The 27,851-nt window shown below is 52.8% G+C and overlaps 9 protein-coding genes across 9 annotated transcripts in view; 3 read left to right on the top strand and 6 right to left on the bottom strand.

Annotated features, from left to right (window-relative positions):
- Positions 1-283, top strand: part of BP01DRAFT_229502 (uncharacterized protein) — a 593-nt gene extending 310 nt beyond the window's left edge. Inside the window, exon 1 of the mRNA XM_025571197.1 lies at positions 1-283. This exon is cut by the window's left edge and continues 310 nt beyond it. Within this exon, the coding sequence (XP_025433212.1) occupies positions 1-142 (142 nt within the window). The 3' untranslated portion in view covers positions 143-283.
- A 1,849-nt stretch (positions 284-2,132) lies between these two features.
- On the top strand, positions 2,133-2,724 carry BP01DRAFT_381067 (double-stranded RNA binding motif domain-containing protein; the record flags this gene model as incomplete). The annotated part of the gene is made up of 3 exons (XM_025577280.1): positions 2,133-2,205; positions 2,292-2,351; positions 2,540-2,724. 3 exons carry the CDS (start codon positions 2,133-2,135, stop codon positions 2,722-2,724), a joined length of 318 nt encoding a protein of 105 aa, XP_025433211.1.
- A 1,982-nt stretch (positions 2,725-4,706) lies between these two features.
- BP01DRAFT_422064 (thymidylate synthase) lies at positions 4,707-5,839 on the top strand (the record flags this gene model as incomplete). The annotated part of the gene is made up of 1 exon (XM_025579546.1): positions 4,707-5,839. The coding sequence occupies exon 1, from the start codon at positions 4,778-4,780 to the stop codon at positions 5,837-5,839; it is 1,062 nt and encodes a 353-aa protein (XP_025433210.1). The 5' UTR covers positions 4,707-4,777.
- A 118-nt stretch (positions 5,840-5,957) lies between these two features.
- BP01DRAFT_355005 (AN1-type zinc finger protein) lies at positions 5,958-7,222 on the bottom strand. The gene has a single exon (XM_025574588.1). It carries the CDS (start codon positions 7,070-7,072, stop codon positions 6,041-6,043), a length of 1,032 nt encoding a protein of 343 aa, XP_025433209.1. The 5' UTR covers positions 7,073-7,222; the 3' UTR covers positions 5,958-6,040.
- On the bottom strand, positions 7,211-10,941 carry BP01DRAFT_355004 (histone deacetylase hosB). The gene has a single exon (XM_025574587.1). It carries the CDS (start codon positions 10,679-10,681, stop codon positions 7,439-7,441), a length of 3,243 nt encoding a protein of 1,080 aa, XP_025433208.1. The 5' UTR covers positions 10,682-10,941; the 3' UTR covers positions 7,211-7,438.
- Positions 10,942-11,439: 498 nt separating this feature from the next.
- On the bottom strand, positions 11,440-11,763 carry BP01DRAFT_381063 (uncharacterized protein; the record flags this gene model as incomplete). Its single annotated transcript, XM_025577279.1, has 1 exon — positions 11,440-11,763. The coding sequence occupies one exon, from the start codon at positions 11,761-11,763 to the stop codon at positions 11,440-11,442; it is 324 nt and encodes a 107-aa protein (XP_025433207.1).
- A 3,417-nt stretch (positions 11,764-15,180) lies between these two features.
- On the bottom strand, positions 15,181-18,174 carry BP01DRAFT_292222 (AP-2 complex subunit alpha; the record flags this gene model as incomplete). Its single annotated transcript, XM_025571684.1, has 4 exons — positions 15,181-15,273; positions 15,343-17,255; positions 17,311-17,645; positions 17,723-18,174. 4 exons carry the CDS (start codon positions 18,172-18,174, stop codon positions 15,181-15,183), a joined length of 2,793 nt encoding a protein of 930 aa, XP_025433206.1.
- A 1,137-nt stretch (positions 18,175-19,311) lies between these two features.
- On the bottom strand, positions 19,312-20,153 carry BP01DRAFT_414612 (putative copper resistance protein Crd2). The gene is made up of 3 exons (XM_025579070.1): positions 19,852-20,153; positions 19,700-19,795; positions 19,312-19,636 (listed from the first exon to the last, which is right to left on the bottom strand). Exons 1-3 carry the CDS (start codon positions 20,009-20,011, stop codon positions 19,557-19,559), a joined length of 336 nt encoding a protein of 111 aa, XP_025433205.1. The 5' UTR covers positions 20,012-20,153; the 3' UTR covers positions 19,312-19,556.
- A 989-nt stretch (positions 20,154-21,142) lies between these two features.
- On the bottom strand, positions 21,143-23,698 carry BP01DRAFT_229377 (homeobox domain-containing protein). The gene is made up of 5 exons (XM_025571196.1): positions 22,682-23,698; positions 22,489-22,626; positions 22,291-22,423; positions 21,780-22,236; positions 21,143-21,709 (listed from the first exon to the last, which is right to left on the bottom strand). Exons 1-5 carry the CDS (start codon positions 23,272-23,274, stop codon positions 21,330-21,332), a joined length of 1,701 nt encoding a protein of 566 aa, XP_025433204.1. The 5' UTR covers positions 23,275-23,698; the 3' UTR covers positions 21,143-21,329.
- Between the last annotated feature and the right edge of the window lie 4,153 nt (positions 23,699-27,851).

The following is a 27,851-nucleotide window of genomic DNA, read 5'->3' as shown; positions in this document are numbered from 1 at the left end:
TCTCTCTCTCTCTCTCTCTCTCTCTCTCTCTCTCTCTCTCTGTGTGTGTGTGTGTGTGTGTGTGTGTGTCTACCCTCTACAACTCTCCCTTTTCATTCTTCCTCTCTCTCCAGTTTCCTCTGCTTGGCGCCGACTCTACTGACTTACCCAATTGCTAATTGGTGACTTAAGACTCGCCTACTGATTTGCTGCATGCTTCCTTGCTGGTTTATGCAGGTGATTTCTCTCTACCCGTCATCAACGCATGCTTTGGCGGTTCACTTGTCATGTTGCAGAATGGAGAAAAAAACTCAAACGCATCCCATTAGCTCCATGACCAGGATTCTTAAATAGCCGCGTGGGCGAGACACAAAAGGAATGAAAATAAAAAGAGCTATCTTGAAAAATAAAATGCGACAAGGGCCGAATGAAAGCACACGTATGAATGCCCAACATGTGCCAGAAAGAAAGCAACGAATTAAATCGGCTTGTCCATCGAAATTGGCCTGGGTCTAGTAGACCTCGATCTGCTTTTCCTCTTCGTTGGCATCTGGTATCTCCTGCAGATAATAATTTCTTCTTTCCCCTGGTACATACAGCCAGCTGGGCCCCGGTCTACACTAGTCCTGACTCTTGATTCTCTCTTGTTCTCGGCTGCATCCCTGTCTCCGCGAAAGTTCACCTACCGCACAATGGTCACCGCATGCGAGCAAGCCCTGGTCACCCTAGCGTCTGCAGCCTCCGGCTTCGCCCCAGGGATGAGCTCATGCAGAGCGGCCCGGCCTGTAACCGTTTGTTTCTAGGGCTGAAGGGGAAGCGGCGAGTGGATGAGTTCGGAAGCTACGCTTTCGGTTCGAATTGAATGAAATCATAAAATTGTTGATGAGCTGGCACCAGGACCTCGGGGCCCGCATCGAATCTGCTGAGTGGCCCAATCGAGGTTTACCTCGAACAGATTTTTTGCTTCCATTCGTCCTTCCATCGTCCTATGGGGCTTTCCTCCGCTTTTGGGCAACTAGACCAGGCCGGCCTCCACCCGTGCATTCCTTCCAGAAGGGACGGAGGGTCCCTGTGCTGAAGAGCTTCTATGAGGCGAGTGGCTTGTTCATACCCGATGGTCTTTGCATGCCTTGTGCGGAAGCGGAGAAGAGTAGCAACAGGAAGATACGCGAGGAGGTAGAGCAAGCGAATGCGCGCACAGCAGCAGCAGCACCCCTCGGCAGGAGCAGCGGTAGTAGAGCCGCGAGCCACGATGTCGATAGGGGTTGGTGGTTTTTTTCTTTCTCTTCTGCTGAGTTGGCCAACAAACTGGCTGCGAATTGACATACTTGCCTTGTACGACATGTCCTCTTTGTCTTCGAGTCTTACTGCTGGCCAGTCAATTCCGCCGGCCTGGGTGGAGACTGCGGACGTCCTTCCTGGTCTCTGGCGTTTCTTCAAAGGGCACCCTCTCAGTCGTCGTGCGGCGGGCCGTTCCAGCTTGCAGCCTCAGAATGATCCGCAGTTTCTCCATGCTACTTGACGTGCCTTGAGTGGAGGGTAAGGGAGGGGGGGAACTTGCTGACGCCGTGCCATGTTTACCTGCCACACATGCATAAGCCCGTCTGTTAGGTTTGATGATTAGGTGCCGTGTTTGACACGCCGAAAGTGTCTTGCACAGAAACATTCTCTGGGGCTTTTAGGGATGGCCCACAGTTTATATGACTCCCCGCTTCCCATATCCCTCGAAAGTCCGATTATTCTTTTAAAAAAAAATAATAAGAAGCTCGAGGCTCACTGCGAGAACAGATTGGAACAGTCCAGCACAAAAATTTCCATTGCTTATAATATTCATTTGGTTTCTTGATTGTCTCTATCTGGCGTTGAAGGACCCCACCGTCAATTGAGTTCGTGGGTCAAATCTCCTGGCCGTTTCGTGCTTGTCATTCATCTAAATTGGACCAGATCCTCCCAAGTCCGATTGATTGATTAAAATTGTGTCGGTTGCGTGTTGCATTTAGTCCCAACCCGCCTTTAGTACTGGATCGCAGCCAGCTGCGGGCTTTTGAGACAGGAGTTGTGCATGCCCAGAGACCAAGCCCACCGTGGTGAATCCGTCCCGCCTGCGAGAAAATCCGCCGCCGTCCATTGATTGACGAGACTTTTTATTCACAATGTCCGGTGCCTATGCTTCGTATCCGGCCACTACGCCATCACCAGGAAAATCATGGCAAGCGAAACTGGAGGGTATGCCCCACTTTGCTGCAAACCCTCAGGAGTTACGTCGATTGACTTTTGGCCCGTTTGACTAACCCTGATTCCTCTACACCCAGAGCACTGCAAAGAGAATGGTGTCCCTAGCCCGGAGTTCGTGATCGTGTCCGATCGTCGAGGTAAGCACACATGAGTCTTGAAGTCCATTCTGGTTGTCGATAGTGTGCCTGTGTATTGAAGAGAGAGAAAGAGAAAGAGTGGAGTCGATGTCTATGCCTACCAGCCCCTCCCCCTCTTCACCGACTTTTGTCCTTTTGGCCGTTGCAAGGGGTACCAAAGACTGACAGTTCCGTCCGCGTTATTGCAGGAGGTCGCACGGCCTGGTCCAGCTCGGTCACTGTTCGAGGCATGTTATTCAAGGCTCGGTTTTGGTACGATGGCAAGAACCTCCACAACGCCAAGGAAGATGCGGCCGAGTTAGCTGTGAACTACTTTCATGACCTCGGTCAGAACTGCAGGCCGGGCATGTACTCTCGAGGACCGGTGCGCTAGTGATCTGGGTACTCGACACTGGGTTTGCTGTCTATTTCAACCTCTGTCGCTGCGTCCAACGGTGTGTACGACGCGTCTCGGACTGATGCGGCATCTCGACTTCGTCAATATGTACAACACGGAAATTCGGCGCTCGACAGTGTTTTTCTACTGGGGGGGATTTCTGGGGGGCCTTTCTGGGCCAGTTTGTGTCGGAACGAAACAACGAAGAGGGCCGGGCAGCAGCATACGGGTTTACTTTTTTTGTTCTGGTGGACAGTCAATGGATGCTTGGTGCTTGGGGTGGCGGGTTTGACGATGACGTTGATTCAACTGTGTTTCTGGTGACGGGCGAAACGCATGCATGAGCGCCGTCTCTGGTTATGGTGTATTTCTTATGTCCGGGGGTCTTACGTTGAAGGATTTTTCACGCCTGGAGGGAGTTACTTATTGACGGCTCGCGCAGCCCGGGCTACGGAGAAACTGGCACGATCTATTATATTGACGACAGAACAGCTGATTTATGACGAGCAATAATTTGACTGCTCATGGGATGAGTGATGCGATGACTGGAGAATAGATTAGTAACGAGGTGTAACCTATCGAATGAAGAAGGGTGTCGTTACTCGAATACGAGTGGGCTGGATCGAATCGATCTGAAGGATTGAAGTCAGGAGCCTGGTAAGTGAGGCAATAGGTATTTGCAGAGTATTCGATTCGGCAGTGAGGATGTGTGCTGGAGGTGTACTGCACTGAGTACGTTGAAGTAGTCTACATCTCTAAGATCAAGCATGATAACATACTCAGTCAGGAGAATCATTTGAGATTTTCTTCGTCTCTCCCTACTCAACCGTCAACACTATTCCGTAGTGATCATCTCCATCTCCTTATTTACTGTGTAATGTGCAGAGTCAAGTGAGTTAGTGTGGTGTGCCGCACTGAACTTTACCCGAGGAAAGACCCCTTCAAAAAAAGGAGCAAAAAAGAACCTCGGAGAATTTCTTTTTAACTTTCACCCCTCCGCGCCAACTCAAATTCTCGCACGGTAAGAGACTAAAGAAAGTTGACGAAACACACAGACCATTTGATATCAAACCCAGTACCATGGTTCACTCCCGCCAACCCATCCGATTTATTCTAACCGCGCTTCATTAAACTCCACGCCCCAGTTGGGCTTTGCTTAGGGCCCTAACAGAAAACTAATGCTCTCGTCTGGACTTTGCTGAAACCTGATTAGCGTGGGATTTAGGGGAAAAGGAAAGAGACTCTTTGATTTGTTTTTCTGGTTAGAGGCGTCGTGAGATAGCAGGTGGTTCGTGCGTTACCATGTGTCCTTTTGGGTTTGGACTTGGAGACTGGAGTTGAGGCAGGCTGGCAGCAGGCAAGCTTGCTTCAGAGTACACAGCGATCGATCGGGTATTTTTTCTTTCTTACTTGGGTGTAGGAAAGGGGTCGGGGGTTTCTTTTTGGGCAGGTGGTGGAGGAAGCACTGTTGTACTACTTCTCCATCTGGTGTTTTTACTCTGGGTTTGTAGTTGAGAAGGTTGATGTGCCTGGAACTGGTAGGGTGACTAGCAGGTATATGGGCGTAGATTTCTCAGCAGATAAGTTATCTGTTAGCGTCAATTCTATTTGTAAGGTTATTGTGCAGTGGGCTGGCAAGATAGTCTTTCTATCTACTGTGTAACCCTGGAAGTATTCCTGTAGCACTTGTGCGAGCCCGTGGCTCCACAGCACGGTCACTGCTGTGGTAGTAGTTCAAGTCTGCATATATGATCCATCGCTAGCCAGCATGAAATAAAGAATCTGACCAGCGCATCAAGAGCTAACTATGTATAATTGCGATGACTACCCCACGTAGGAGTAAGCTTACACAGAAGTCGAGGTCACCACCCGATCGGGTAAAATCACCATCCAGTCACGTGATTTCGCGGCGCGTCGCGACCGCGTCCCATTCGCTCCATTGTCCACCCACTACTATACACTTTTCACACATGTCAAACAAACCTCACACTTACTCCTGCTCGTCCTCCTCCTCAATTCCAAAAATCAGGCTCACAACCAACCACTCAAGATGACGCCCTCCGCTGAAACCCTCCCTCCCTCCACACCATCCTCCCTCCCTCCCACAACCACCTCTACCCCTGTCTCCAATCCGGTGCACGACCCCACCCACGAAGAACACCAATACCTCAACCTCATCCGCACGATCCTCTCCGAGGGGGAGAACCGACCGGACCGCACGGGCACGGGCACACGCTCGATCTTCGCGCCGCCGCAGATGCGCTTCCGCCTGCACCAGCCAACAAACACCGGCAGCAGCAGCAGCAGCAGCAGCAGTGAAGGGCCAGAAGCGTACAGCTACACGCCGATCCTCCCGCTGCTGACGACCAAACGCGTCTTTCTGCGGGCCGTGGTGGCGGAGCTCCTCTGGTTCATCTCCGGCACGACCTCGTCACTGCCGCTGTCGGCAGCGGGGATCAAGATCTGGGACGGCAACGGCAGCCGGGAGTTTTTGGATAGCGTGGGGCTGTCGCACCGCGCCGAGGGCGATCTCGGTCCCGTGTACGGATTCCAGTGGCGGCACTTCGGGGCGGAGTATGTGGACGCAAACACCAACTACGAGGGCCAGGGTGTGGACCAGCTGGCGGAGGTGGTGCGCAAGCTGCGCGAGAATCCCTTCGATCGCCGGATCATCCTGTCGGCGTGGAACCCGGCCGACTTGATCAAGATGGCCCTGCCGCCGTGTCATATGTTCGCCCAGTTCTATGTGAGCTATCCGCAGGGCACGGGGAGGAAAGGACACCTGCATTGTTTGCTCTACCAGCGCTCCGCGGACATGGGGCTCGGCGTGCCCTTCAATATCGCCAGTTATGCCCTGCTGACGCATATGTTGGCTCATGCGGTGGATCTGGTGCCGGGGAGCTTTACCCATACGCTGGGCGATGCGCATGTGTATTTGGACCATGTGGAGGCGCTGCAGGAGCAGCTCACGCGCGAGCCCACGGCGTTCCCAGAGGTCAGGATCCGTCGGGAGGATCGCGGGGCCGGGGTGATTGATGGGTGGAGGGCAGAGGAGGTTGAGGTGGTGGGGTATCAGCCGCATAAGGCGATCCAAATGAAGATGAGTGTTTAATGGTGCAAGTTTTTGGCGGGGGGGGGGGGGAAGATTGGCGTTAGGGGGTCTGTCTGGTTTACTTTGTTTGTTCACCCAGTCTTGGTAACAAGATTTAGATAGAATTCATGATGATGATGATGGTATATAAAAGTTCAACAAGATCAAATGCTATGCCTAAATGCAAAACCAAACTCCCCACCAAACCCAAAAATAAAAAACTCAGAGGATTGATCCCGCCCCCCGCAACAGAACAAGGGTATCGCCCTGCACCACCTTCTCGCCCAGTGTATCACCAAACTCGAGAAACACCCCACCATCTACATGGAACACCCGAAGCCGCTCCTCCTCGCCGGCGACGCGGTTGTTGACATTCTCCACGCCCAGCCGCCGCGCCGCGTCGTCCAGCACCCGCCCGATCTTCCATTTGCTATCGAAGTAGAAGCCGCCTTTAGGGGCAGCTCCAACCGTCGCAGCAGCAGCAGCCGCCGCCCCCTCGACAAACACATACACCCTCCTCTCACTAGGCACATTTGCGTCCCCCTTAGCCGTGCGTTTGAGCGTATTCACTTGTACCGTCCGACTGGGCGGTTTTGCAGTCTTCCTGCTTCCGCCTAACAATCCACCCAACCCTCCCCCTGCGGGAGCAGTCCCCTTGCCACCACCACCACCACCACCAGCAGAAGAGCCAAACCCACTCCGCACCTTGGCAAACATCCCCCTCAACGTCTCCACCCCTGCGCCTGTGGAGCCAGCACCAGCACCCGCACCCCGCGGAGGCTTGCAATCATGTCCCTCCTTCAGACGATGGCGGAGACAATACTCCCGTCTGCACTCGGGACATCGGACACCCGGTTCGGTCACGGTGTGGATGAGTGTTTTGCAGGTGAGATGGCTGCATTGTTGTGAATTGTAGATGTTCGGGCGCGAGGCTGAGGTGGAGGTGGTGGTGGAGGTGGAGGTGGAGGGCGTGGTAGCTGTGGAGGCTGCCTGTCGCGCCCACTCGCCGGCGCGCGGACACTTGTGTGCGGTCTCGCTGCGGTGGTCGAGACAGAAGGTGCCGTTGCACGAGGCGCAGCGGAACGGAAGGAAGTCGAGTTGGTGGCAGTAGGAGAGGTCGCAGTGGTGGCCGATGGCGTCAAGGTCGGTGTCCGGAAGTTGGGTGTAGCTTTGGGTCTGGTTCTGGTTTGAGGGGGGGTTCGGGGGCTGGTCGCTGGGGGGCGAATTGCCCCGGTGGATGGAGATGGGGGCCATCCTTCGATCTTTTCTTTTTCGGGGGACTTTGGTCTTTGATACAAGGGCTGTGAGATTAATGAAAGTATGTACGGAATTAAATGAGTGAGAATGAACAGGTGTATTTGAAAAGAGGAGATGCATAAAAGAGAGAAAATGGTTCAAGTCTGCTATGCTAGTATGTAAAGTAGAGTAAGCAATTCTGGCGGATGCTGGAAGATGCACCGCTCCCTCTGACTCAGCGTGGCGGTGCATCTCCACTATCTGATCCGGAGATTGGCGCCGGAGATAAATCTCGAGAAAAAAAATAATAAGATAAAACAAGAGCAAAAAACGAAAGGGGTATCAAATCCAACTCCAACTCGCAAACTATCAGCATAACGACATTCAATCGCTTTCCTCCTCCCGCTTGGCCTCTTGATTCATCCCCCTCTCACCAGAACCAGCTGAAGCGGACGCAAACCGGATCGGGCCCCGCGACATCAGCACTGGCAACCCGTTTCCCATTGGCGTCGACGATGGCGGCGAGTAGAGCCTCGACTGCGGCTGCTGACCCGGAGTCAGAGGCGGCGACATCAGCATGGCGTCCGTCGCGGACGAGATTGGCGATGAGGTTACCGGGGACATGACCGCAGGCGGTTTGGGCTCTGCCTCATCCGGCTTCACTTTAGCCTCCCCCTGACCAAAGCTCAACTCAACCGCCTTGTTATCCCCCACCGAACCACCACTGTCTACCAGGCTATCCACCTTGGCCGCAGTAGCACTTCCCCCGGCTGCCCGCTTCGGTGCCTGATGCGGCGGCGGCGGCGGCGGCGGCTTCTTCAACCCAACCCTAGCCCCATTCGCCCGCCGTCGTTCCTCCCGTGCAGCATTCTCCTCCGGCGAAGGGACCTTCAGCTTGATGTTCAACTTGCGCACTCCGGCCGCCAGATCCTCGACATCGTCTCCCTTGTCACCCTCGCGGCGAGGCTGAAACTCTACAGGCACTTGGGGCACAGGCGGCACACTACGCTGGGGGGTGCTCGATCGAGAACCACCCGGCCCCGCAGTAGCAGCCAGAGCGGCGGCAGTTGCAACTTTGGACGAATCGCTGCTGCCCGCCTCCAAAACCGAGCTAGCATCTGAAACCGCACTCTTCCTCCGCACTGTCCGCACCCTTGGCGATGTTTGGTTGTGACCAGCTTTAACTCTGTCCGGCGGGGCGTCAATGGTCGTCCTGCGACTGCTGCGCGCAGCCGGCCGTTCATCCTGTGGACTGGGCGGCAACGATGGCTTGGGCTTGCGCACGCGCAGTTTCATCCGGCTTTCCTCCGGGGTCCCACCATTGGTGCTGGTGGGCGCGTTGCTAGCCGCCGCCGCCGCCGCCTGCCGCTCTCGTCGCAGGCGCGATGCCTCTGCGTTCAGCTCCTCCGGGCGACAGCTCGTCGTCTGCCTGTGAGTCGGGATCAGAATCTTGGCTAGCTCATGTGATGCGGTGGCCCAGCCGACCCGCGGCAAGGGCGGACGCGTCTCCGGCTCAGCGCACGAATAGGAACCTATCGACCGGCGATCGCGCGAGTTCACCACCTTGGCAGCGAAAGACTGGGTGGGTTGAAAATAGGTCGGAGCCGCTTTCTCGCGGGATTTGGCGGGCGCCAGCGGCGGGTACGCCAGCGCTTCCAGCTCCTCCAGCATCCCAGGCGACCACCAATCGTCGTCATACCCACCCTGAGAGCCCTCCGGGTCAGGGGGTTGCGTGTCAGATAAGCCCAGACGATCCGTCATCGCAGACGCCAGACGATCGATCTGCTGCGCCTCCGTCTCTCTGATCTCGGCCAGTCCCGACAGGTGGCTGAGGACGCCGCTGGTCAGCGCGCGGTTGCTGTAGCCGCCCTCCAGTACACTGATGATACGCCCGTCAGTCCCCAGCCCTTCTTCGTGGGCCAGACGCACCACATCGGCCGTGAAGCGAGCGTAAAACGCGGTCGGGACGTTCACCTGATGCCGCTGCATCCCAGCCCCTTCCCACTCGCTGGCGTCAAACCCCGCCGAGATAAAAATGGCCGCCTTGGGTCGGGGTCCATTTGGGGCGTCGGCCAGCCGCTGGGTATGTCGACGTAGAAATGCGCGCGCTTTCTCCAACAAGACACTATACCTGGTCTGGTACAGCTCCCAGAATTCCCGGTCGGTTTTCCATGGCTCCAGGTGAACATTCCAGATCGATTGGCTGTGGGCCTTGTCTATACACACACTCGCGTTGCGCACCTTGTCCGTGTCGCCCCCCTCGCATGGGTACGAGTTGATGTCGTGCAGACTGAAATATCCCACCATGGTTTTCTTGTGCGCGGCGGCGTTGCGGGCAGCCATCCCGGCTTTCTGATTTTGATCCCAGGCAATCTCCTGCGAGCCGTCCCCGTGATGGAGGTCAAAGTCCAGGATCGCGGCGTGAGTCAGCCCATGCGCCATCGCTGCATGCGCGATGCCCACATGAACATTGTTGATCCAGCAGAACCCCGACGGGTGACCGGAGGAGCAGTGGTGGCCCGGCGGGCGGATGCAGACGAAGGCTCGCTTGGTCGGACTCGACCCGAGAACCGCGTCGACGGCCTCTGTCACGCCTCCAAGCGCGCCTTCAAATGCACTCAATGACTCCGAGCATAGATACAGATCTCCTTCGTGAAGGGCGGGCACAGTGTTTGCGGCGGTGGTGGCACTGTCCTTGCCCGCACTGCGGGGTCGGACCAGCTCCTTCCCGTGCAAGGCGAGTCGCGACTCCGCCGCATTGCACATGCTCTTCAGCTCCTCCATCCACTGCGCTCCGTGCACATGGGCCACGGCGGGTGCCTGCAGCGAGAGGGTGCGCGCGGTCCTCCGGATCTGGAAGGGCGGCACTGGCAGTTGGCGAGGGTGCAGCTCGGGGTGAGGCGCGTGGCGACCGCCGTCATGCCGACCAGCCAGGCGCACATACGCCGCTGCGATGCCCAGCACGGCTGCCTGGATGCGCTCCGGACGTTCAACGATCAGATTCAGGGAGGCGCGGGAGGTGCGGGGTCGCGAGTATCGGTGGCCGTAGCACGCATCATGTAGCAAAACCAGGGTGGACGACTGGACGTCGGTGGACTGGTGCCAATCCATCTCCTTGTGCAAGAAATCGGCCGCGATCGACGCCGCGGTGGGCAGCGCAGTCGCGGACATGCTGGCTGCGGCGCCGGGCGGGGATGTCCCACAGGGGGAGGCAGAGGAGCGCCGCGACGCGGTCGGACGCGGAGAGGCCGAAGCGCCCCGGTTGGAGTTGGAGTGCAAGGAGGCGGTCGACGCACGCTTTTTCAGGGTTGGGCTGGACTTGCGGCGATTCTCGTCCGCCAGGGAGCCAGAACTGGGGATGCGCCGAGGGGGCGGATGCGAACGCGCGGGGGGATCGGGAGGCGATAAACGCGACGATACACGATCGGGTGGTGACAGAGGTACGGCAGAGGGATGGGTCGGGAGATCGGAAGCAGTGAGGGAAGAAGACATGGAATAGTTGTAGCTTGGAGAGCTTGTTACTGTTGGTTGTGATCTAGTTGTGGTTGTTGTGGTCGGATCGGACACAGTCGCAGTGAATGACGCAGGCTCCTCATTGTAGTGAAAGGGATCCATGACGGGGCCCATTGAATGAAGTATAACACAAACAGACAAAAGACAGTCACAATCGATGCCCAATCTCTGGCTGAACGTGAGACAGAGAGAGCAGTTAATAAAAGAAAAATAAACTTGTGGACGGGCAACTGAGACAGAGAAAGGGAGAAAGAAAGGGAGATGGGCGAAACAGGGAGGAATGAAGGTGTTGTTTTGTTCCCAGTGCGAGCTTCTGGATCTTCCCCTCAGGGGGGGGGTTTTTCTTCTGCATACTTGCCCAGCTTCTATTTTGCCCCCCTCCCCCCTCCCTCAATACCACCACCACCACCACCAACATCATCATCATATTTCTTTCTAATGGGGAAGTTGACAGCTGACTTCTCTACTTTCAGTCGCCGGAAAGCGTAAGGATCAACAAATTATCAAAATATTGTCTGTTTCATTGTTGGTTCTACAACCGAGGGAATCTCTTGTAAGCACGAAGTAAATCAGCCAGATATACTCCAGGGTAACATGCATGCAATGCATCCTCATATAAACAATGAGTCAAATAGCAAACAGACACAACGCCAGGAAGACCTCTCCCAGTTTATTCCCCACGTAAATCCAAACGCCAGGTTAATTCCCCCATAAATCGTGAAGATCAACAGGCGCTGTGTTCTCAACCCGAAGAAAGCGCCTGGCCAGCGAATAAGACATCAAACAGCCACCAACACCGTTACGAAACAAAGGAAAATTGGAAAGACAAAAGACAAAAGACAAAAGAAATCATCCAGAGACATGACGCCTCTCTAGAACGTCCGCGATCGGAAGTGGAAGTGATACCACTTGCGCCGAGGCTCCAGCGAGCTCTTCTCGCTGCTGGTGCTGCCGGTGGAGCTGGTGGAGGCGCTCATCATCGACAGGCGTTTGCGCTCCTGCTTGCGCTCGTGCTTGCGACACTTGCGCTCCGACTTGAAGCCGCGCGTGGCGTGCAGGTGGCAGAAACATTGCATGTGGACCGTTTGGATGTCGATACTGGGGCAGCTGTCGCGGCTGCGCTCCGTGCAGTAATGTTCGCCGGCGGCCTCCTCGCAGTGGCACCAGGAGTATATGGTGAAGTACTGTTGACACATGATGTATGCGAAGATATGTGATGGGTGTAGTAGTTTGCAGGCAGAGACAATAGCGGGGTTTAGATATCTTTGACCAGATCGGATGTGTCGCGATGTATAGTACTGTCCGCTGACAGGTGGAGATAAGAAGTATACGGAGTGAGTAGTCACCCCCGATGAGTATCGTTAACCGAAGAAGTTCTGATAGTGATGATAAGAACAACCAAAAAGGATCGACACAGATTAAATATGTTCAAGTCGATCGATCCTCAAGGATGAATTTAATGCCGACAGGTTCTTCGGTACGTGCCCAATGGAAAATTTGTCACTCAATGAGTAATTGAGTCAGTCCGTCCAGCAGTCGGTGTGAAAAAGTGTAAAAAAAAAAAGGTCACACTGGGCGTTCCCGCCGACTTCCGGGCGATTCTCGGAATGAGGAGAAAAGAGTCCAGTGCAAAAGTGACAGTTTGCAGTGGGGAAAGGCGGAAGTGGATATTCCCCCCTCTCTATCGATTTTTTTGATTCAGAACAGAAGTTTTTAGAGGGTGGTGGTTCTTGGGATTGCTGTTGCTGCTGGATGGGACTCGACTCTCGGGTTGGACGGCCGTAACGTTACCAAGAAGTTGTGATAATGGAGAGAGAGGAAGTAAGTCTATATCGAGGATCTATACTTCCAATGCGAGATTTGACGGCAGCAGAAGACAGTATTCAGGGCCCACCAGTCACCAGGACGAGTGGAAAAGACCGAAGGTTGAGGTGAGGGGAGGGGGAGGGGGCGAAACGAGGAGGGGGAAAGGTCAAGTATATATTTGATTGTTAATGAAATGATTAATTGTCAGATCTTGTCTACTAATAAAGAGAAAGGAGTTCTAGCCAGAAGAAGAGGGGGAAGGAGGACTATTAAAATTAGATCTCGAGTCGAGTTGGGTCATCAGCGATTCGCAATGATGCACGTCCCCTCAAAACCTTTGATTTTTGTCTATGTGAAAAAGAAAAGATCGACCCGAATGAATGGATGAGGTGGATTGGATACTTGGACTGAATGGATCATGACGGGGGGTGGAGGAAGACGACAAGGGGGGGCAAAAAGATCATACAGAGGATAACATCATCATCATCTTTGACTTTGACCCAGCGGTTCTCTGCAGCGCTGGCAAGCAGTTCTGATGGATTGAATGGAGTTGATTTGCTTTTGACGTCAGGCCCCCGAAGCGCTGCGGTGGAGTTAATGGCGTTTAATTCGCATCAGCTCAACGCTCACGAGGCAAATCTGATGCTCCGGCAGACGGCGGAAGGGGAATCCAAACCGATACTCATCCAGAGGAGCGCCAGACCTCTTGCTGAGGTCGCATCATCGGAAGGATTCTTTTGGGCCGAGGGGGTCAAGTCAACTCCTTTTTCTCTCTCCAGTGAAGGGTTGGGCAAATGTAGGCGACAAAAGCCGCAAATGCTACCCCCGAGTCTTGGCTTCAAGTGTCTGGACCCTTTGGTCCGATTCTTTTATTCTGTCAATCGGAGCGAGATACACGACAGTTAAGGCATAACGAGGGAAAAGACAAGACATAAATCAACTTTATGTCAAAATCTAGCAGCATTCCGGTCCATCCACAGGTACCGACCGGACCGAGCCAGGGGAAAGAATGAAGCGAAGCGAATGAAGCATCAGGGGGTGAACGAAAAGTAATCCCCGGAGCAGATCACTCAATCAATTAATTAACCCTACTTATCCTAGGTTTCTTAGCAGGCATCTCTATTTCTCTCTGCCTGCTGCAGACTGCAGTCACTTTACTGCAAGTTTCGTTACTGCGGCAGTTACGGAAGTTGGTTCCTGAAAGCCGACCTCCGTGGACAGCTTGACCCTTTTGTATCACTTCCCCCCCTTCCTGGTCTATGCGTTTTAATTAACCATCCCAATGGTCAAACAGTAGTTCGACGGGAAGTTTTCTCTAGTTAGCTTCTACTTGAGTCTAGTTTGACAGGCCCACGAGGGGGGGGGGGGAGCTATTCTTTGCAGACTATTGAAGAGTGGGAAATTGCTACTACTATAAAAGCCGACGACTAAACCCCATCGGCCATCGGGAATAGTTCCCCCTCCACCAGGTGTGCTCCCGTTACCCCCACCAGCTGGCTGGGCATCCCAATTTACTCAGCATTAACTCGTGAAAGTGAATCACTACTAGTAGTTCCTAATCTCCATTGACTCCATTCTGAAATGTCTCCTGTACTCCCGTTTCTACTTATTATACAAACTACATGGTGATGCCTCTTCTTGGAAGGGGGGGGGGTTGGGAATAGTGACAATCGGAGATGATGGGGCCTGGGCGCGGGGAGAGGGGGGGACGGATGGACATCGAAGCCCAAACGGGCTTCTAGTGTGATCGGGAGCGAGTGAACAACTGACAGAGTGTCAGACACTCCCTCCTCTTTACCCTCCCAACTCAACCCAGCAACTGTTCCTACAGCATCCCCAATGTTCTGGACCCCTCATCCCCTCACATCATGACATCAGCACAAGCATCAGCCGATTGAATTCCGGGGAAAGCCCCTGGACTTGGGTGCGACAGTAGCAAGTAAACATCACATCATATAACATAGACACCTCCGACATACATCATCATCATCATCATCATCATCATCATCTTCGCCTCTGATGAACCAGCAAAGGAGGGAGTGATCGAGGATGACGAAAGCGGCCACTGCAGGGCCCGCCAGTTGTTCTTCTTTGGGTGCCGGTGGATCCGCTCTTCTCCAATCCAGGAAACTCGCCGAGCGGATCTCCCGGTATCACGTGGTGTTATAGCACTCGATCGAGGTTAGTGTCTTGAGCGGAACTAGTGATCGGCCTTCAGTTAGCTGACTCAGCACTGCCCCGGTCGGGTCGATCCATGACCTGAACACGAACGAACCCCTCTGTCGCCCCAGAACAGCCTGACTGTACTTTCACTCAGTAGTTGGGCAAACAAAAATACATCATCGATCAGATAACATCTCCTCCGTAACCTTGTCCAGTGTCGACATCATACAACTGCTATCCACCAAATAGAGTTTGGAGGTTTTGTTGTCCCTCAGATCGCACGAAAGTACAGGGCACATCCAAATTAAACTGAAAACCCGGCGTCACACCCAACCCAATTCCACTATGCGATATACACAGACCCCCCCCCAAAGAAACGCGCGTACATTGCCACTCCGATCTTCAGGACTAAAAGATTGCCCTCCACATGCACAAAGGTATATACGGTAAGTAAGGTAAGTAGGTGGGTAGGTAGTCCAAAAGTCGAAGAGGTAAGTAAATACATGCCTTGGAGTCCCAACGTAGGAGAGGGACTACAAGGGAAAAAGGAAGTAAGGGGAATAAGTAGAATAGTTTTCGGGAGAAGGGAAAAAAAGAGGTTATCCAACCACTACGATGTCTTTCATACTTCGTACGCTTCCTCCCTACAATGGTCCTTGCGACAGCCGTTGCTCCATCTGCTTAGCCAATGCCTGCGGTACTGCTTCTTGCGTGGCCCGAATCGTGACTCGGTACATCTGCGGGTAATTGGTCAGTCGATCACAAACCTCAATGGGTCGTCAATTCGGGGCAACGCCAATTCTCACCTTCCGCTCATAGTTGGGCTCCAGGCGCAACAGGCAGCCCGTCTTGCCATTCACAAACTGATAAACAGCGCAGCCCACAATATTCTTCCCGTTCGGGTCCACGTTGTCCAGGATCTTCCACCCAAACCCTTCCACCACCCGCCGTGTGAACGCCTCGCTGACATCCTTGGCCCGTGTCGACACCGCAAAGGTATTCTGCGCCTCTAATGGCCCTCCGCCGATCTGGCGCCACCGTTTGAAGAAATCCTCCGCCGACAGCGCTGACGGCTCCATGAATCGATGCATCAGAATCGGAAGCTGCAGAGTGTAAGCCTGGAGCGCTCCGGCAAGGTATGAGATTCGGATTGTAGGTGCATCCGTGAATGGCCCGTGCGATTCGACCAGAAGTGTTTGCTGTGTCTGTCCGGCTGCCGGCAGAGACGGCTCGGGCAGATTTTTCGTGTCAAGCTTCAATTGCGGCGCGGCTCGGTTGTCCAGCGTCGTCGTGAGAGACCCGATCGCGTAGGATGACTTGTTAGAAATGTAGATTTTCACCACGCCCATATGACCCCGATATTCAGACCGCAGGCCGACCTGGATCTGTGCATCCTCAAAGAGAACACCTTCATCGTTAAAGTATAATTTGTTGTATCCGACGTCCCAGTCAGGCGTCAGATGCGCGGCGCTAGCCATGTTCGGCGCAACAGGTGCGCTGAGATCCAGCCCGGCCAAGTCGCCAGAAGAACCTGCGCCTCCAGCAGATCCGTTCGTCCCAGTCTTCGTGCCATTGACAATCGTGGTGAAGCTGCGCTTCAGGCCCGTATTTTGTGCCATCAGCACCTCCTTCTGGTCGGCATTGGCATCCTTGCCGCCCACAACCCAAGTCTTTTTCTCCGTCGTGCCCGCCGTTTTCTGGTGTAGACGGGAGAGCAGGATCGAGGCTCGCTCGGAAAAGGGTGGCATTTCGTCGCACACCGTCCGAAGCAGATCGTCGGTGGGAAGCGTCGCCAGCGACAGATACTCAAAAGCACGCTGTTGTAACTCGGAATCGGGAGAATGGCTGTACAGGCGGAAGATGTGCAAGAGTTGGGGTTTGATTTCGGGGAAAAGGTTGACAAACTTGACGAACGACGACAGAATCATGGCCCGGGTGTTGTCGGTGCTGGTAATCATCTTGGCTTGCAATGCCAAAAACTGCTCGATCGGACTTGACCCCTGGCTGTCAGCAATCAAGTGGCCGAACTCGCCCAGAACATAACAGCCGATTTTCACCAAACTTTCATGACAGTCGGTCTTGAGATAGCCAAGGAGGTTGTGTGCCGCGTAGGCTTGTAGCTCTTCGTTGTTGGTCACAATCTGAATCACTCGCTGCCACACTTCTTCGTTGACGTGGTCGCCGGCCAGAGACAGAAGCTTAAGTGTCATGTCGATGTACCACTGGGCATCGGTGGCGTATTTCTCCGTGAGGATGGCAACCTTCAGGACCATCTCTTCTCGGATCGCATAGTCCGCTGTCTGGAGATAGCGTAACAACTCGTTCACAATCGGGCCAGCATTGGTCGTATCGCACATACTATACACCAGATCCAAACCCTTCCGTCGAACACTGATATCACGATCTCGCAGTGAGCCGAGGATGATGCTCTGATGCTTTTTGATGGGATCGAGGGTCTCCGCCCGGGCAGCAAAATGCGTCAACGCTTCCAAACCCAGATATCGAACATTGGTCTCGCGAGACTGAATGTATTTGCCTAACCGAGCAGAAATCTGCAACATCAAACTGTGCTCAGTGTCTAGGTGAATAAGAAGGTTGATGGCTTCGAAAAGAACCGCGTTCTGGGCGTTATTCTGCTGCACGTTCTTCGGCGCATCCATAGCGGAGTTCATGATCTGCTGCAGGGACTCTCGAATGATGTCGCGGACATGGGTGTCTCCTGGGTTTTATTTTAGTATAAGCTGGACACATAGAGGGTCTTCGAGCTGGCATACCGGAAGGAGGATAGTACTGCAGCAATCGGAGCAGCTTCACTTGAATCCACGGACAGGGCACTCGGTAGTAGAGGTAGTCGGGCGCGATGTCGTTATCAACCACGATCCTTTTCAATCTAAAAGCAGCCTTGACATAACACCCTGCGTATTCCTCAGGCTTATCCTGGGCCAGTGCCATGACCAAAGATGTTACCGACAAGGTGACACCCATGTCGGGATCATCCATAATAGAAATTATACGTTCCGCCCACTCCGCCTGCACGATGCCCGGGTATTTGCGATACAGTCGGAGAAGGGTAAGAGCGGCCTTCTTCTTCACAAAGGCTTTGGAAGTCCTGTCACACGAAGAGTAGAATTAGCCCACCGTCCAGTCAACCCAGAAGCCCCTTTGGATCCGTGCTGGTCAACTTACGGCGAGATCAGCAAGCGATGAACATCCGTCGAGAGGGCCTCGCCCATCTCTCTTCCACCCACGTTGGCCACCGCGTGGAGCGCCAGACAATTGTTCAGCTCATTGTGGTCCAGCAGATCCTTCCGAATACTGTTGACAACCAGATGTAAGAGTTCGTGCTGCTCATGGAGGAAGAGGGTCACGGCGAGATATCCGATCTGCTTCTCAGAGTATTTGGTGGAGGAGATGAGGTTGACGGCCTCCAGATGGCCAAAGTCAACGTCGTACCCCTGGATGTAGACGTAGAGCAACTTGCAGACGTATTTCTTCTTCTGATATCCATTCAAACTACCGCCTTTGAACTTTTGTCGGATATTGGCCAGTTCTTTGTTGACTCGTTTCTCTTCCAGTTCGCGCGCTCGTGCATTTCGCAGGTCGGCGATGAACTGGACTAGACCCCGCATAGACGACATGCTGAGCGTTGGGAAGTATTATTAATGATAGTGATAGTTACGACAAAATGGTGGCAAGTAAGCAGAACAAAGTGGAATAACGCGCTGGCTTGCTGCAAGAAGACAATGAGACGGGTCCGTCGCTCCGGCGGTGTCTCGGACTCTTGTCGATGGGGTTGAGTATTACTGTGTCCGTTGCATTCAATTGACACTTGGTGATGAGATCACGCGGGGCAGTCCGTTAATTCAATTGATATTAGTCCGCTCAGTCGTTTCAGAGTGTATGGAACATGGCGTGGAATGTAGGTGTGGAGAGCGAGCGGAGATCTGGAGGAGGGGGTAAATCTGATATCAGCGCACCAGGGGGTTTGCTAGTCGAGTCGCAAACAGGCCGAAGGAATGGAATGGTCGGATGGAGGATAGAGATGGTGGTAGTCGAAGTAGCTACAGATAGAACTGAGCCGAGATGCTCTCGCTAACTTGAAAGGAGTGGTTGAATAGGGGAGGGGAAAGGTGAAGTTGAACAATGGGGGAGAGGGGGGGGTGCGGAATAATTGCAACAGCAGCAGCAGCAGCAATGAGAGACCCTCGTCAGGAGGGAGCCAGCCGGGCCTCAGCCACTTCCGCGGCCGATCCGGCAGCGGAAATCTGGATGAACGTTAATGCGTTGTGGCGGTGCGATTACAGGGATCGGACATTAATGTCCCCCCCGCATGCAGCCATCTTAGCATTGTCCAAACTCCGTCCGTCTGCACCTGACATTGGATTAATCTAAATTACATGTTCAGCCCGATATTACAATGAGATCTGGCTCTACTATATCTCCACACACAAGAACATCCACCGCTCAGCCTCTAGTGAGGTACTGTATAGCATCCGTACCTACTGAGTTGCTGCACTAACCGTTGTCACTAGTGATTCTCGGATGCAACCTTATTCGGATTCCAGGGTCTGCATTCCGGTGGGGAAGCTTTTCTTCACCTGAAACAGCAGCCCTCTCGGCATGCGTACTCCGTCCCTCACCTGTCCGTAAGATGGATTGCGGATCATAGCCACTCGGCCTTTCCTCCACTAAGGTAATCCTTGTCAAGTCAAATGCCTATCTGGCTCGGTCTGGATTTCCAGCTTGCAGCAAGCCAAGATCTACACGTTGTAGTACAATGCGAGAAATCAAATCCAATTTGGCATAGTCTCAAGGCTCTAGCCCATTGATATCATTGTAAACCAATCTCATTCTTGAGATTCTGAATGCTACTGCCGCCCCTCATAGTAAACGAAAACAAGAATCGACCCCCGAAAGAACTCCATCTTGAACACCAGGCCCCCAGCCGTACATGCTATTGATAACACCCAGCCAAGCGAAAGCAAATCCAGCAAAAATCGACTTAAAGACAAACAGGTAATCAAGCGCGGGTGGTGAAGTCGATCTCGTTGCTTTCCGCAGCAGCGTCCACAGCAGCAGCCTTTTCACAGGTGCAAGAAGCTAAAGCATCCAAGTTAGCTGGCTGTTCCGTTAATAGTCCGATCGGCTTAGCTCCGGACTTACTGGAGGATCTCTGTCCGCAGGGGCAGGCGTCACCCGAGACGGGGGTGTTCTCGCTAGCGGCGCGCTCACAGGTGCATTGACCAGCAGGACGGGCTCCTGTTTCCAAGTGTTAGTTCATTAGGAAGAGGAAAGTGGTGTGGCAGAGGACATACTGCAGGAGCACCGAGGGCCGGAGAGGGTGTTCTCGGTCGAAGCCTTGTTGCAGGTGCAGTGGAGGGCGTTCTCCTTGCCGCAGGAGCACTTGGCCTGGGCGGCGCAGACGCAGCTACCGTCACCAGAGGTCTTGCAGCAGGTGGAAGCGGGGTGGACCATTTTGAATTGTGGGGAGGGAAGTTGAAGAGTCGTGAAGACAGGAAGACGAGTGCGAGTCGGAAAAAAAGTAGTATGAGGAGAATTGATGACGTCACAAGGAGCTGTCGGTGCGAATGTTGTTGAAGATTGATGCACGAAGATGCAGTCGCAGCGATGAGAAACAAACGAAGATGGAATTGAATAGTAAAAGGGCTGCGTCAATGTGTAATGAAGGCCTTTGCTGATGATGGGAGATTATGTATTGTAGGGATCGGAGCGTATTTATACTCAACCTCATCCAACTCTGTAGATTTCAAGATTGGCAATACACGGGCGCTGATTGGCCAAGACTAAGAGACTCCAACTGGTCCCGTGACTGTCCGTTCCAGCATTTGACACACTCTGATTCGATCATCAACCATAGACCATAGAGGGAGCATCCCGCTAGCAACACACATTGCTTGGGTTTGTAATGCTCGATGCTGGTAGGCAGTTGCCAATTGCTGACCTCGAGACTGGATTGCTTATACCTCGTCTTTGATTGGAGATTCCGGTTCTCACAATCGAGCCATGGCCCTGCGGCCCTACTCATTGCAGTAGCTGTCATTGGACCATATGGGGACCTAAGTGTGATCTACTCCGGAGTACATGGCTAGAGCCTTAATCTTAATCTGAGTAGACGTGGGTGCAGATGAGTGCGTACTGACTAAGTCGCCTTCCAGACTCCACTTCCAGATCAGGCCATTGGAGCATGACGTACATTACTTCTCAATCACGAACTTCCATGCGAACCACATCGTCTGTCTTCGCTCCCCATTATGGCTGTGCAATTTTCAGAGACCGGCGCAAACATTAATGGCTACCTAAGTAATTATCGACTAGAATTTAAAAGTTGTATACACAAAGAAAGCTCAGGAAAGCCACCCCAATCCAAAAGCAGAACGCATGCTAAAGGGAAACAATAAAGCAACAGGGCTGAACGGAAGGCCCTTGAACACCAGATCAGAATAAACAAGTTGACGCCATGAAAGGTCCGGTCCCGGCCTTGGAAACCGACTTTCAGAATGCAATGATGGACCCCCCTTTTCCTTGAAAATCTTTTTGTGGTAAAAATGAAAGCAATATGATCCCAGACGATGATGAACCTCAAAACAATATGTATATACCCCGGGAACCAACGGGATGCTGATATGTGCAATGCAACCCAAACCCAGGAGCAAATATGAGGAGCGGCCTAAGGCAGCGATTAAGTAGGTATGGAGAACCGGATGGATTAAAGCGGAGCGTATGTTGAGAAAAGATGAGGAAAGATGTTTCTAGGCAGTCCAGAGATGGCCGGTTAAAGATAGTTGGCATACTCGAATGTCTGGGTGCCATATTTGGCCCTCAGCGGATCTATCAATTGTGGAGGATTATGGATTCGATCTTCCGCAGTGCTGACCACAGGCCCTTGAGAGACATTGTTGGTTTCCGAAGGAAACGAGGCCGGGAGACTCATGCTGGAGGCGTTGGCTTGGCTATACGGCATGGCGGTATTCATGCTATATTGGTGGTGGTCATATGAATATGGTCGATAATCAGGTGCCTCCGAGACTGGAATGGATTGCATGGCGGGTATCTGCCTCCCATGCGGCTGCATATGTGCATTCATGTCAATGCCACCAAAAGCCTTGGGCGGTGGCATGGCTAGTGGGGACTGGTAGCTGTGCGCCTGCTGGTCTGTTGCCGCCAATCTTAGTCTTACATGTTCCTCTCGATGTTCCCGTACGAGCTGGTAGGAGTGACTTACTGTGATGACCGTCGACATTATAGTGAGCTGGTTGTTCTGATTGCCCGGTTGGCGATACAGAGCCTTCGATTGCTCGCTGATGGTCATACCCTACCATGAGACCGTTGGTAGGCCGGTTGATACCATACTCCATCGGGCGACGGCCGTATGCCATACTCGGGTGAACCAGCGGCTCGACACCGGATCGTGAGTAGCGCCCCGGATAGTGAAGTCCGTTATGGAATGAAGCCTCGGAAAAGCTGCTAGATCTCGAAAATGGGAAGGCGCCGCGGTTATGTCGGTTCAAATCCGTCAGTGGCGCGTGAGCAGCCCGATTCGCCATGGCGGCCGTGTGTGTGTAGCTGTCGAAGTGGCGATCCGACCCAGCTGAGGTGAACCCGTTTGTTGTCGAGGCTGAGCTGAGTGGCGAAATCACGTAGTCGTCGTCATTTCGGGGAATTCCATCGGTAAGCAACATCTTCAAATTGTTAGATTCATGACCATATGTAATGCGGATCGGGGGAGACGCAACAGGTGCCTCTGATGTCGTTCTATGATCAAATGGCGTTCGTAGAACTTGCGTTGTGTCGAAGTCATCCGGTAATGCTCGAGACTTCAGAATCCGCTCCCGGTCGTTGCTTGTAAGTCGCTTGAGCTTTGCCCGCCTGGATGAAAGTTATCAGCCGCACCACTGTAGGTTAAGTCCGAGACGCTTGGGGCTGTGACAAACCTGTTCTGAAACCAAACCTGGACCTGCCGAGGCGTCAGGCCAGGAATCTCTTTAGAAAGGCGTTCTCGGTGAGCCGCGTCGGGGTGTGCTTGACGGGTAAATTCGCTCATCAAGAAGCGGGTTTGGTTATGGGTCAGTCTGCCGTATCTGGTCAGTGACACACCCGACACAGTCTGCATGGATAGTTGCATACCGGAATCGCTTCATCTTCTTCTTATCATGTTTATCTGATGACTGCCTCTTATCGCCATTTTCGGATGACGCAGCGCCCTCATCTGAGGAGGCCATCGCCGCATCTACATCTCCTTTCTCCCTGTCCTGCATCTCTTCGAGTTTAAGCTCAGGCGTCGTCTTTTTTGCGACTTGCGAAACATCGGTTCCTTGAGTTGGTTGTGAAAATTGAGGTTTGCTCTGGTTGATCTTCTTTTGCCCCATCTGAACCAATGACTCCGTTTCCGTGCCTGTATTGCGGTTCATCGAATCACCTTGGGACATTATGCCACCGATGGGCCGGACTGGGCTAGATGAGCCGGCGGCAACAATGGCTGGATAGGCATTCTCAGCCTTGATCCCAGCGGATTGCATATCGGCCGAAGGCGTCTTGGTAGACTCGCCTTCTCTCTCCCACGGCCCGGGCAAGAGGGACGGGATAGCCCTCGGTTTCGACGTAACTTGCTCGCTGCTATTCCAGGAAGCTGTAGACCAATGGTTGCTGAGGGCGGGAAGATGTGAAGTAGATGGTGGTGACAATGAGGACAACCAGACGCAGGGCCCGCTGATTGACATGGTAGCAAAATATGGAAACTGTCTATACCATGTATGTGTAACAGAAAGATCAGCTCTATGCTGAAGGTTGAAGAGGCCAGGCGTACTGCAGCTGCGGACGCAGATATAGACTCTAAATTGCAACCCAGATGCCAGACCAGGGATGACAGAGTGGGTCTGCACGAGCTGTCGGGGCGCTTGCTGAAGATGCACCGGATCTCCGAAATGGGGCGAAGACACGAACGAAAAGAGGAGTAAATGGCAAGTTCTTCGCGTGTGAGACGCAGCAAGTAGTCGACACACAGCAAGCGTGGACTTTTGGACGGCGGACAACCAACAACAAATGAACAAGAAGCGCTACCCTGGTAAGGATCTCCCCCTGGACTTACACCCCACGACGATAAAGGAGATTCTCGGCCTCCGCTAGGGCCACTGACGAACGGCAAGAAATGAAAGGTCGATCCCTTTGCTGGGTCCAGGATACAACCGGAGAGGGGGGTGGATTGTTACCGGCCAGTGGGTAGTATGGCTATAGAAGAGATTAAAACGGTGCCTAGCCCAAGCGGGTAACGAATGCACGATCTCAGCCAGTGGAAATAACGGAGGACGTTAAAACGCAGGCCCTGATTCACCTTCGGCCAGTGCGAGAGATCCACTTTCAGTTTGGCCACCGCGAGCACAAAACCGTGCTAGTAATGCAGCTGCGCACACGACGAGCAAGCTCCCTTCACGAACGAGTGAGGGGAGGCTGAGAGAACAAACGAGAGACAAGGAGAGAGAGGAGAGAGGGGAAGAGGGAGGGAGGGAGGGGGGCAGGGAACGAATAATCTTCAGGTCCTCGTACAGGGTGTAGCAACAAACGATAGGTAGATGCCAGATGCTAACGCGGAGAACAAACTCAAAAGAATGAGGGAAATGAAACTAAAACCGACAGGAACGAGCGTAAGAAAACAGGAAATTAAATGGAACGGGCCACAGCTTGAAGGTTCGGTACACGGAGATCCTAGACCATCCTACGATTGTCAACTACCCTCCGGAGGCGTAGCGTCCAGGTGAGTTATCCAGAAACCAGGTCCGGAATGACAACGGAGGTGGAAACAAGAGAAGAAGTGGGAATTTCAAACGGGCTGGGGAGAACCGGGGGATGCTGCCACAATGGATAAGAGTCCAGCCGGGCTGTCGTCGTCGTCGTCGTCGTCGGAGTCTCCTCGTAGTGGCCGACTAGTCAGCAACAACAGCAAGAGCAGCAGCAGCAGGAGTGACCGTAGTTGGAACACTTGCTGGAGAACGTCGTCATCGGACACAGTCCTGACCAACGAAGAAGCCTGAGATGACCACGCTCCGAGGCACCAATAGCTACTGTCACTAGCACACCGCAAGATGAGGGTTGACTTCTGCTTTCGGCTTACAAGTGAAGACCGGAGGCTTTGATATCAAAGAAGGTAATACGTGGTAGGAGGGGAGGTGAGGACTATGCTAAGGAGTTCATAGATGGGAATTGCCCAGAGTGCAGAAGAAGATGGATCCATGTAGTGGTGGAGGGCCGGATTTGACGGGCACTGTATAGTGGCAATATGAAGGATTAAGCCCGGGACGTATCCTACAGGCGTGAAATGCGGCAGAGGGACTGACAGCCCTGCGGACGAATGATGCCGAGGATCATGAAAGACTACTGTGTGGCTCTTCAGGTCCATTCGGAGAGTACATCTGTCCAAAGCTCACGCAGGGTATGGGAAGAGGCGGGAGGGACTATCGTCAACCGTTCCTTAGCCATTCATGTCCCGCGCTCCTCATTGATTGTAAAATTTCCGACGTGGAACCGGCGCCCGCAACCTCTGCATTGCATCGTGCGGGTCATTCAGAGTCTGGGACAGGTTCTGTTCTAGTGCCGAATCCACCGGTCATCCTGGTCGTCAGCCAACCGCAGTAGGAAAGGGTCGATTAGACCCTGGTTATCAAGCTGGTTCTTCCAGTCGCCGTGTGCCGTCTTCCCCCTTGCAACAGTCAAGACAGCAGTCGGTGGTACGCACCATGTGGAAGTCCTGCCGACAGCACTAGTCGGGCGTTGGCTGCTCCATAACCCGCCGGACACCGGGCATGGATCGACTCATCGAGACACAGTGGGGGGGGGGGGGTAATTAGGCTAGGAGCCACTTGGCAATATCCCCACTCTTCTTAGCAACCCCCGATGGTGTGAAACAATTGACACGTGAGAACAGAGGGGGAAAGGCGAGCGTGCAAGCTGAGAAGCTAACCAGCGGATCATCAGACAGGGGCTACTCCGTACTATCACGGATGATGGAGAGGAAGAAGGGGGGGTGGGAGGGGATATTGACTGCATAAAAGGGGATATATAAATTGAAATGGATGGAGATGCTCTTTTCCCATAATCCCTCAATTAGAAATGTACGAGATGAATCTAATCAATGTCAAATTGTAGAAGATTAACAAGGCATAAGACTGTGTTCTTGTCCAGGAAAAGACAAAAGAGGAAAAAAAAAAAAAAAAAAAAAAAAAAGCCGCGGCTCTAGAGAGGAGTCTTGAGGTGGAGCCGGGGCGACATACCGTCCATCGGAACATCGCATCTTGAGTACGATCGAGGAAAAATACTGGTTGAAGCGATAACCTTACCAGACTGTCATCTCAGGTACCGGTCAGGAAGTGTACCGGGCTTTTCTTTTCTTTTCTTTTCTTTTCTTTACTTGATTTTTCTCTCTTCGACGGGCGTTTGTAGTGAGTGTACTTTTTTGAGTCAGGAAGTGCATTTCCGCCCTATCTCCACCGCGCCATGCGGACAGGGCGGAAGAAAACACCGAGGTTGCCATCATCACTTGGGGTGATGGTGTTGGTGATGATGATGATGATGATGTCGTCTGGCAAGCTATTCATGCTGAAGCTGGCTGTATCATCATTGTCAGACAATTCAATTCCTGGCACAGTGGCGGTTGACGACTAACGGCGAAGGGGGAGGGGGGAGCTAAGGTAGTTTGGTGGTGGTACTCCAGACTCGGTACTCCTTTCTGGGTGACGGTGTAGTGGATTCTGTGGTATCTATTCCAGGAGAGAGAAGAGCGGAGAGGGGGGGGTGGAAAGAAAGCAACGAGTATTTTTCCAGCCTCTAAGACTTTGTGCATGTATGTCCCTTCGCCCAAGAAGGTTTAGAGGGGGTCAAGCGGTAGAGAAATCCAGGTCAGACAGGGTTTTGCGGAGAAATAGAAAAAGAAAAAAAAGAGAAATAAAAAAAAAAGAAAAGAAAGTGCATAGATGCAGAATAGGACGCCGAGTTTTGGAGGCTCTCGCGGCCGAAGCGACTGGAGCAGAGAAGGAAAAAGTACCGGCTAGACTCCCACTAGCGGATTAGTGGTCCTCGCTAGTTCTTTAGACCGAGGCTGGCGTGGGTTTAGTCATCCACCTAGTGGCCCGAAAGCAAAACAAGTCAGGATCACCAGGCGGACAATGCTCCCTCCCTCTTGCTTCCTCCTCTTCTCTGGACTGTCTTATTATTTCGTCTCAAGGCTCTAACTTCCTCTACCGCTGTCAATTGAAGAGGCAATTAAAATGAAAAATCTAGACCACAGTACAGAAGATAAAAAAAGACAAGGAAAAAAAATGAAAAGAAATCCCAGACGCATGGAAAGCAGGAAACAAGCAGGAGGATAGAATCGCCCCCTTCCCATCGTCGTCACTCTGATTTCTCACTGTTCCTCTTTGTTTTTGCTTTCACAGACAATGTCTCTTCCTACTCTCCAGTTCTCCACTTGTTCCATGAGCCGGACAAGAGCGGGAACCACCAGGCAACGGCCGGATTGCGAGACCGAAGCTCGACTCGCTCCACTCCCGAGGCGAGCTTGAAACATCCCGGGAGATATTCGGTAAGAAGAGCAAATACGGAGTAGAGACAATGCCAAAGGTTAGGCTAGCGGTGGAGATACGGCAGGAACCAGATGACCCTTGCAACCCAAGCAACTGGACGATGTAGAAGGCTCAAGTTTGCTTGCTCGCTTTGCGCTAATAACGAGTCTCTGCTGTTAGCTCCTTCAGTGACTTTTACGGAGTATAGGGACTGTTTGGCGATGGCGTTATACGCCAGTACAGCACTAGACCCTTTCAAGCTACAATTTTACTACTAGATGCCCAGGATGTACTGAGGGCTTGGGAGCCCACCTAGGATCAGTCGCTTGGGGAAGACCAGCCATGGCATGCAAAACAACACAACCAGAAAGTCGACGAGAGCAGATATTATCGCTATACATGATAAGACATACGGAGTATGCTTTATTGTTTTCGTGACTTGGGGATAGTAGAGTAGAAGCGGGAAGAAATTTTATTGGAAAAATCAAGATAATATTAAATGACAATAAAAGTGTACACACTATAAGGATGAAAAGAATATAACCGAAATCCGAATCATTTCAGACTAGCCTTGAAACAATAAAAGAAAATGGAAAAATGAAAAAGAAAAGACGGAAAAACAGCTTATTGAATGAACCCGACAGGTGGAAAAGTTCCTGTGGAGCCAGCCGAATCCTTCCTTGCCTGCACCATTAAAGATAGAGTATGAAGTAGCTATTGGCTAATACTTATTCACGATACCAATC

Source organism: Aspergillus saccharolyticus (assembly GCF_003184585.1).
Source record: "Aspergillus saccharolyticus JOP 1030-1 unplaced genomic scaffold BP01scaffold_8, whole genome shotgun sequence".
In the NCBI taxonomy this organism is placed as follows: domain Eukaryota; kingdom Fungi; phylum Ascomycota; class Eurotiomycetes; order Eurotiales; family Aspergillaceae; genus Aspergillus; species Aspergillus saccharolyticus.
This window is presented reverse-complemented; position numbering and strand designations above follow the sequence as displayed.

Excerpts from the sequence above, each read along its gene's own strand:
- BP01DRAFT_355005 (XM_025574588.1), bottom strand. The coding sequence starts at position 7,072 with ATGGCCCCCATCTCCATCCACCGGGGCAATTCGCCCCCCAGCGACCAG.
- BP01DRAFT_355004 (XM_025574587.1), bottom strand. The coding sequence starts at position 10,681 with ATGGGCCCCGTCATGGATCCCTTTCACTACAATGAGGAGCCTGCGTCA.
- BP01DRAFT_414612 (XM_025579070.1), bottom strand. The coding sequence starts at position 20,011 with ATGGTCCACCCCGCTTCCACCTGCTGCAAGACCTCTGGTGACGGTAGC. Across the intron at positions 19,796-19,851 it reads CGGCCCTCGGTGCTCCTGCA|GAGCCCGTCCTGCTGGTCAA; the intron begins GTATGTCCTCTG and ends ACTTGGAAACAG. Across the intron at positions 19,637-19,699 it reads CTGCGGACAGAGATCCTCCA|CTTCTTGCACCTGTGAAAAG; the intron begins GTAAGTCCGGAG and ends TGGATGCTTTAG.
- BP01DRAFT_229377 (XM_025571196.1), bottom strand. The coding sequence starts at position 23,274 with ATGTCAATCAGCGGGCCCTGCGTCTGGTTGTCCTCATTGTCACCACCA. Across the intron at positions 22,627-22,681 it reads AAGAAGATGAAGCGATTCCG|ACTGACCCATAACCAAACCC; the intron begins GTATGCAACTAT and ends CAGATACGGCAG. Across the intron at positions 22,237-22,290 it reads GAACGACATCAGAGGCACCT|ATGTTGCTTACCGATGGAAT; the intron begins GTTGCGTCTCCC and ends AACAATTTGAAG.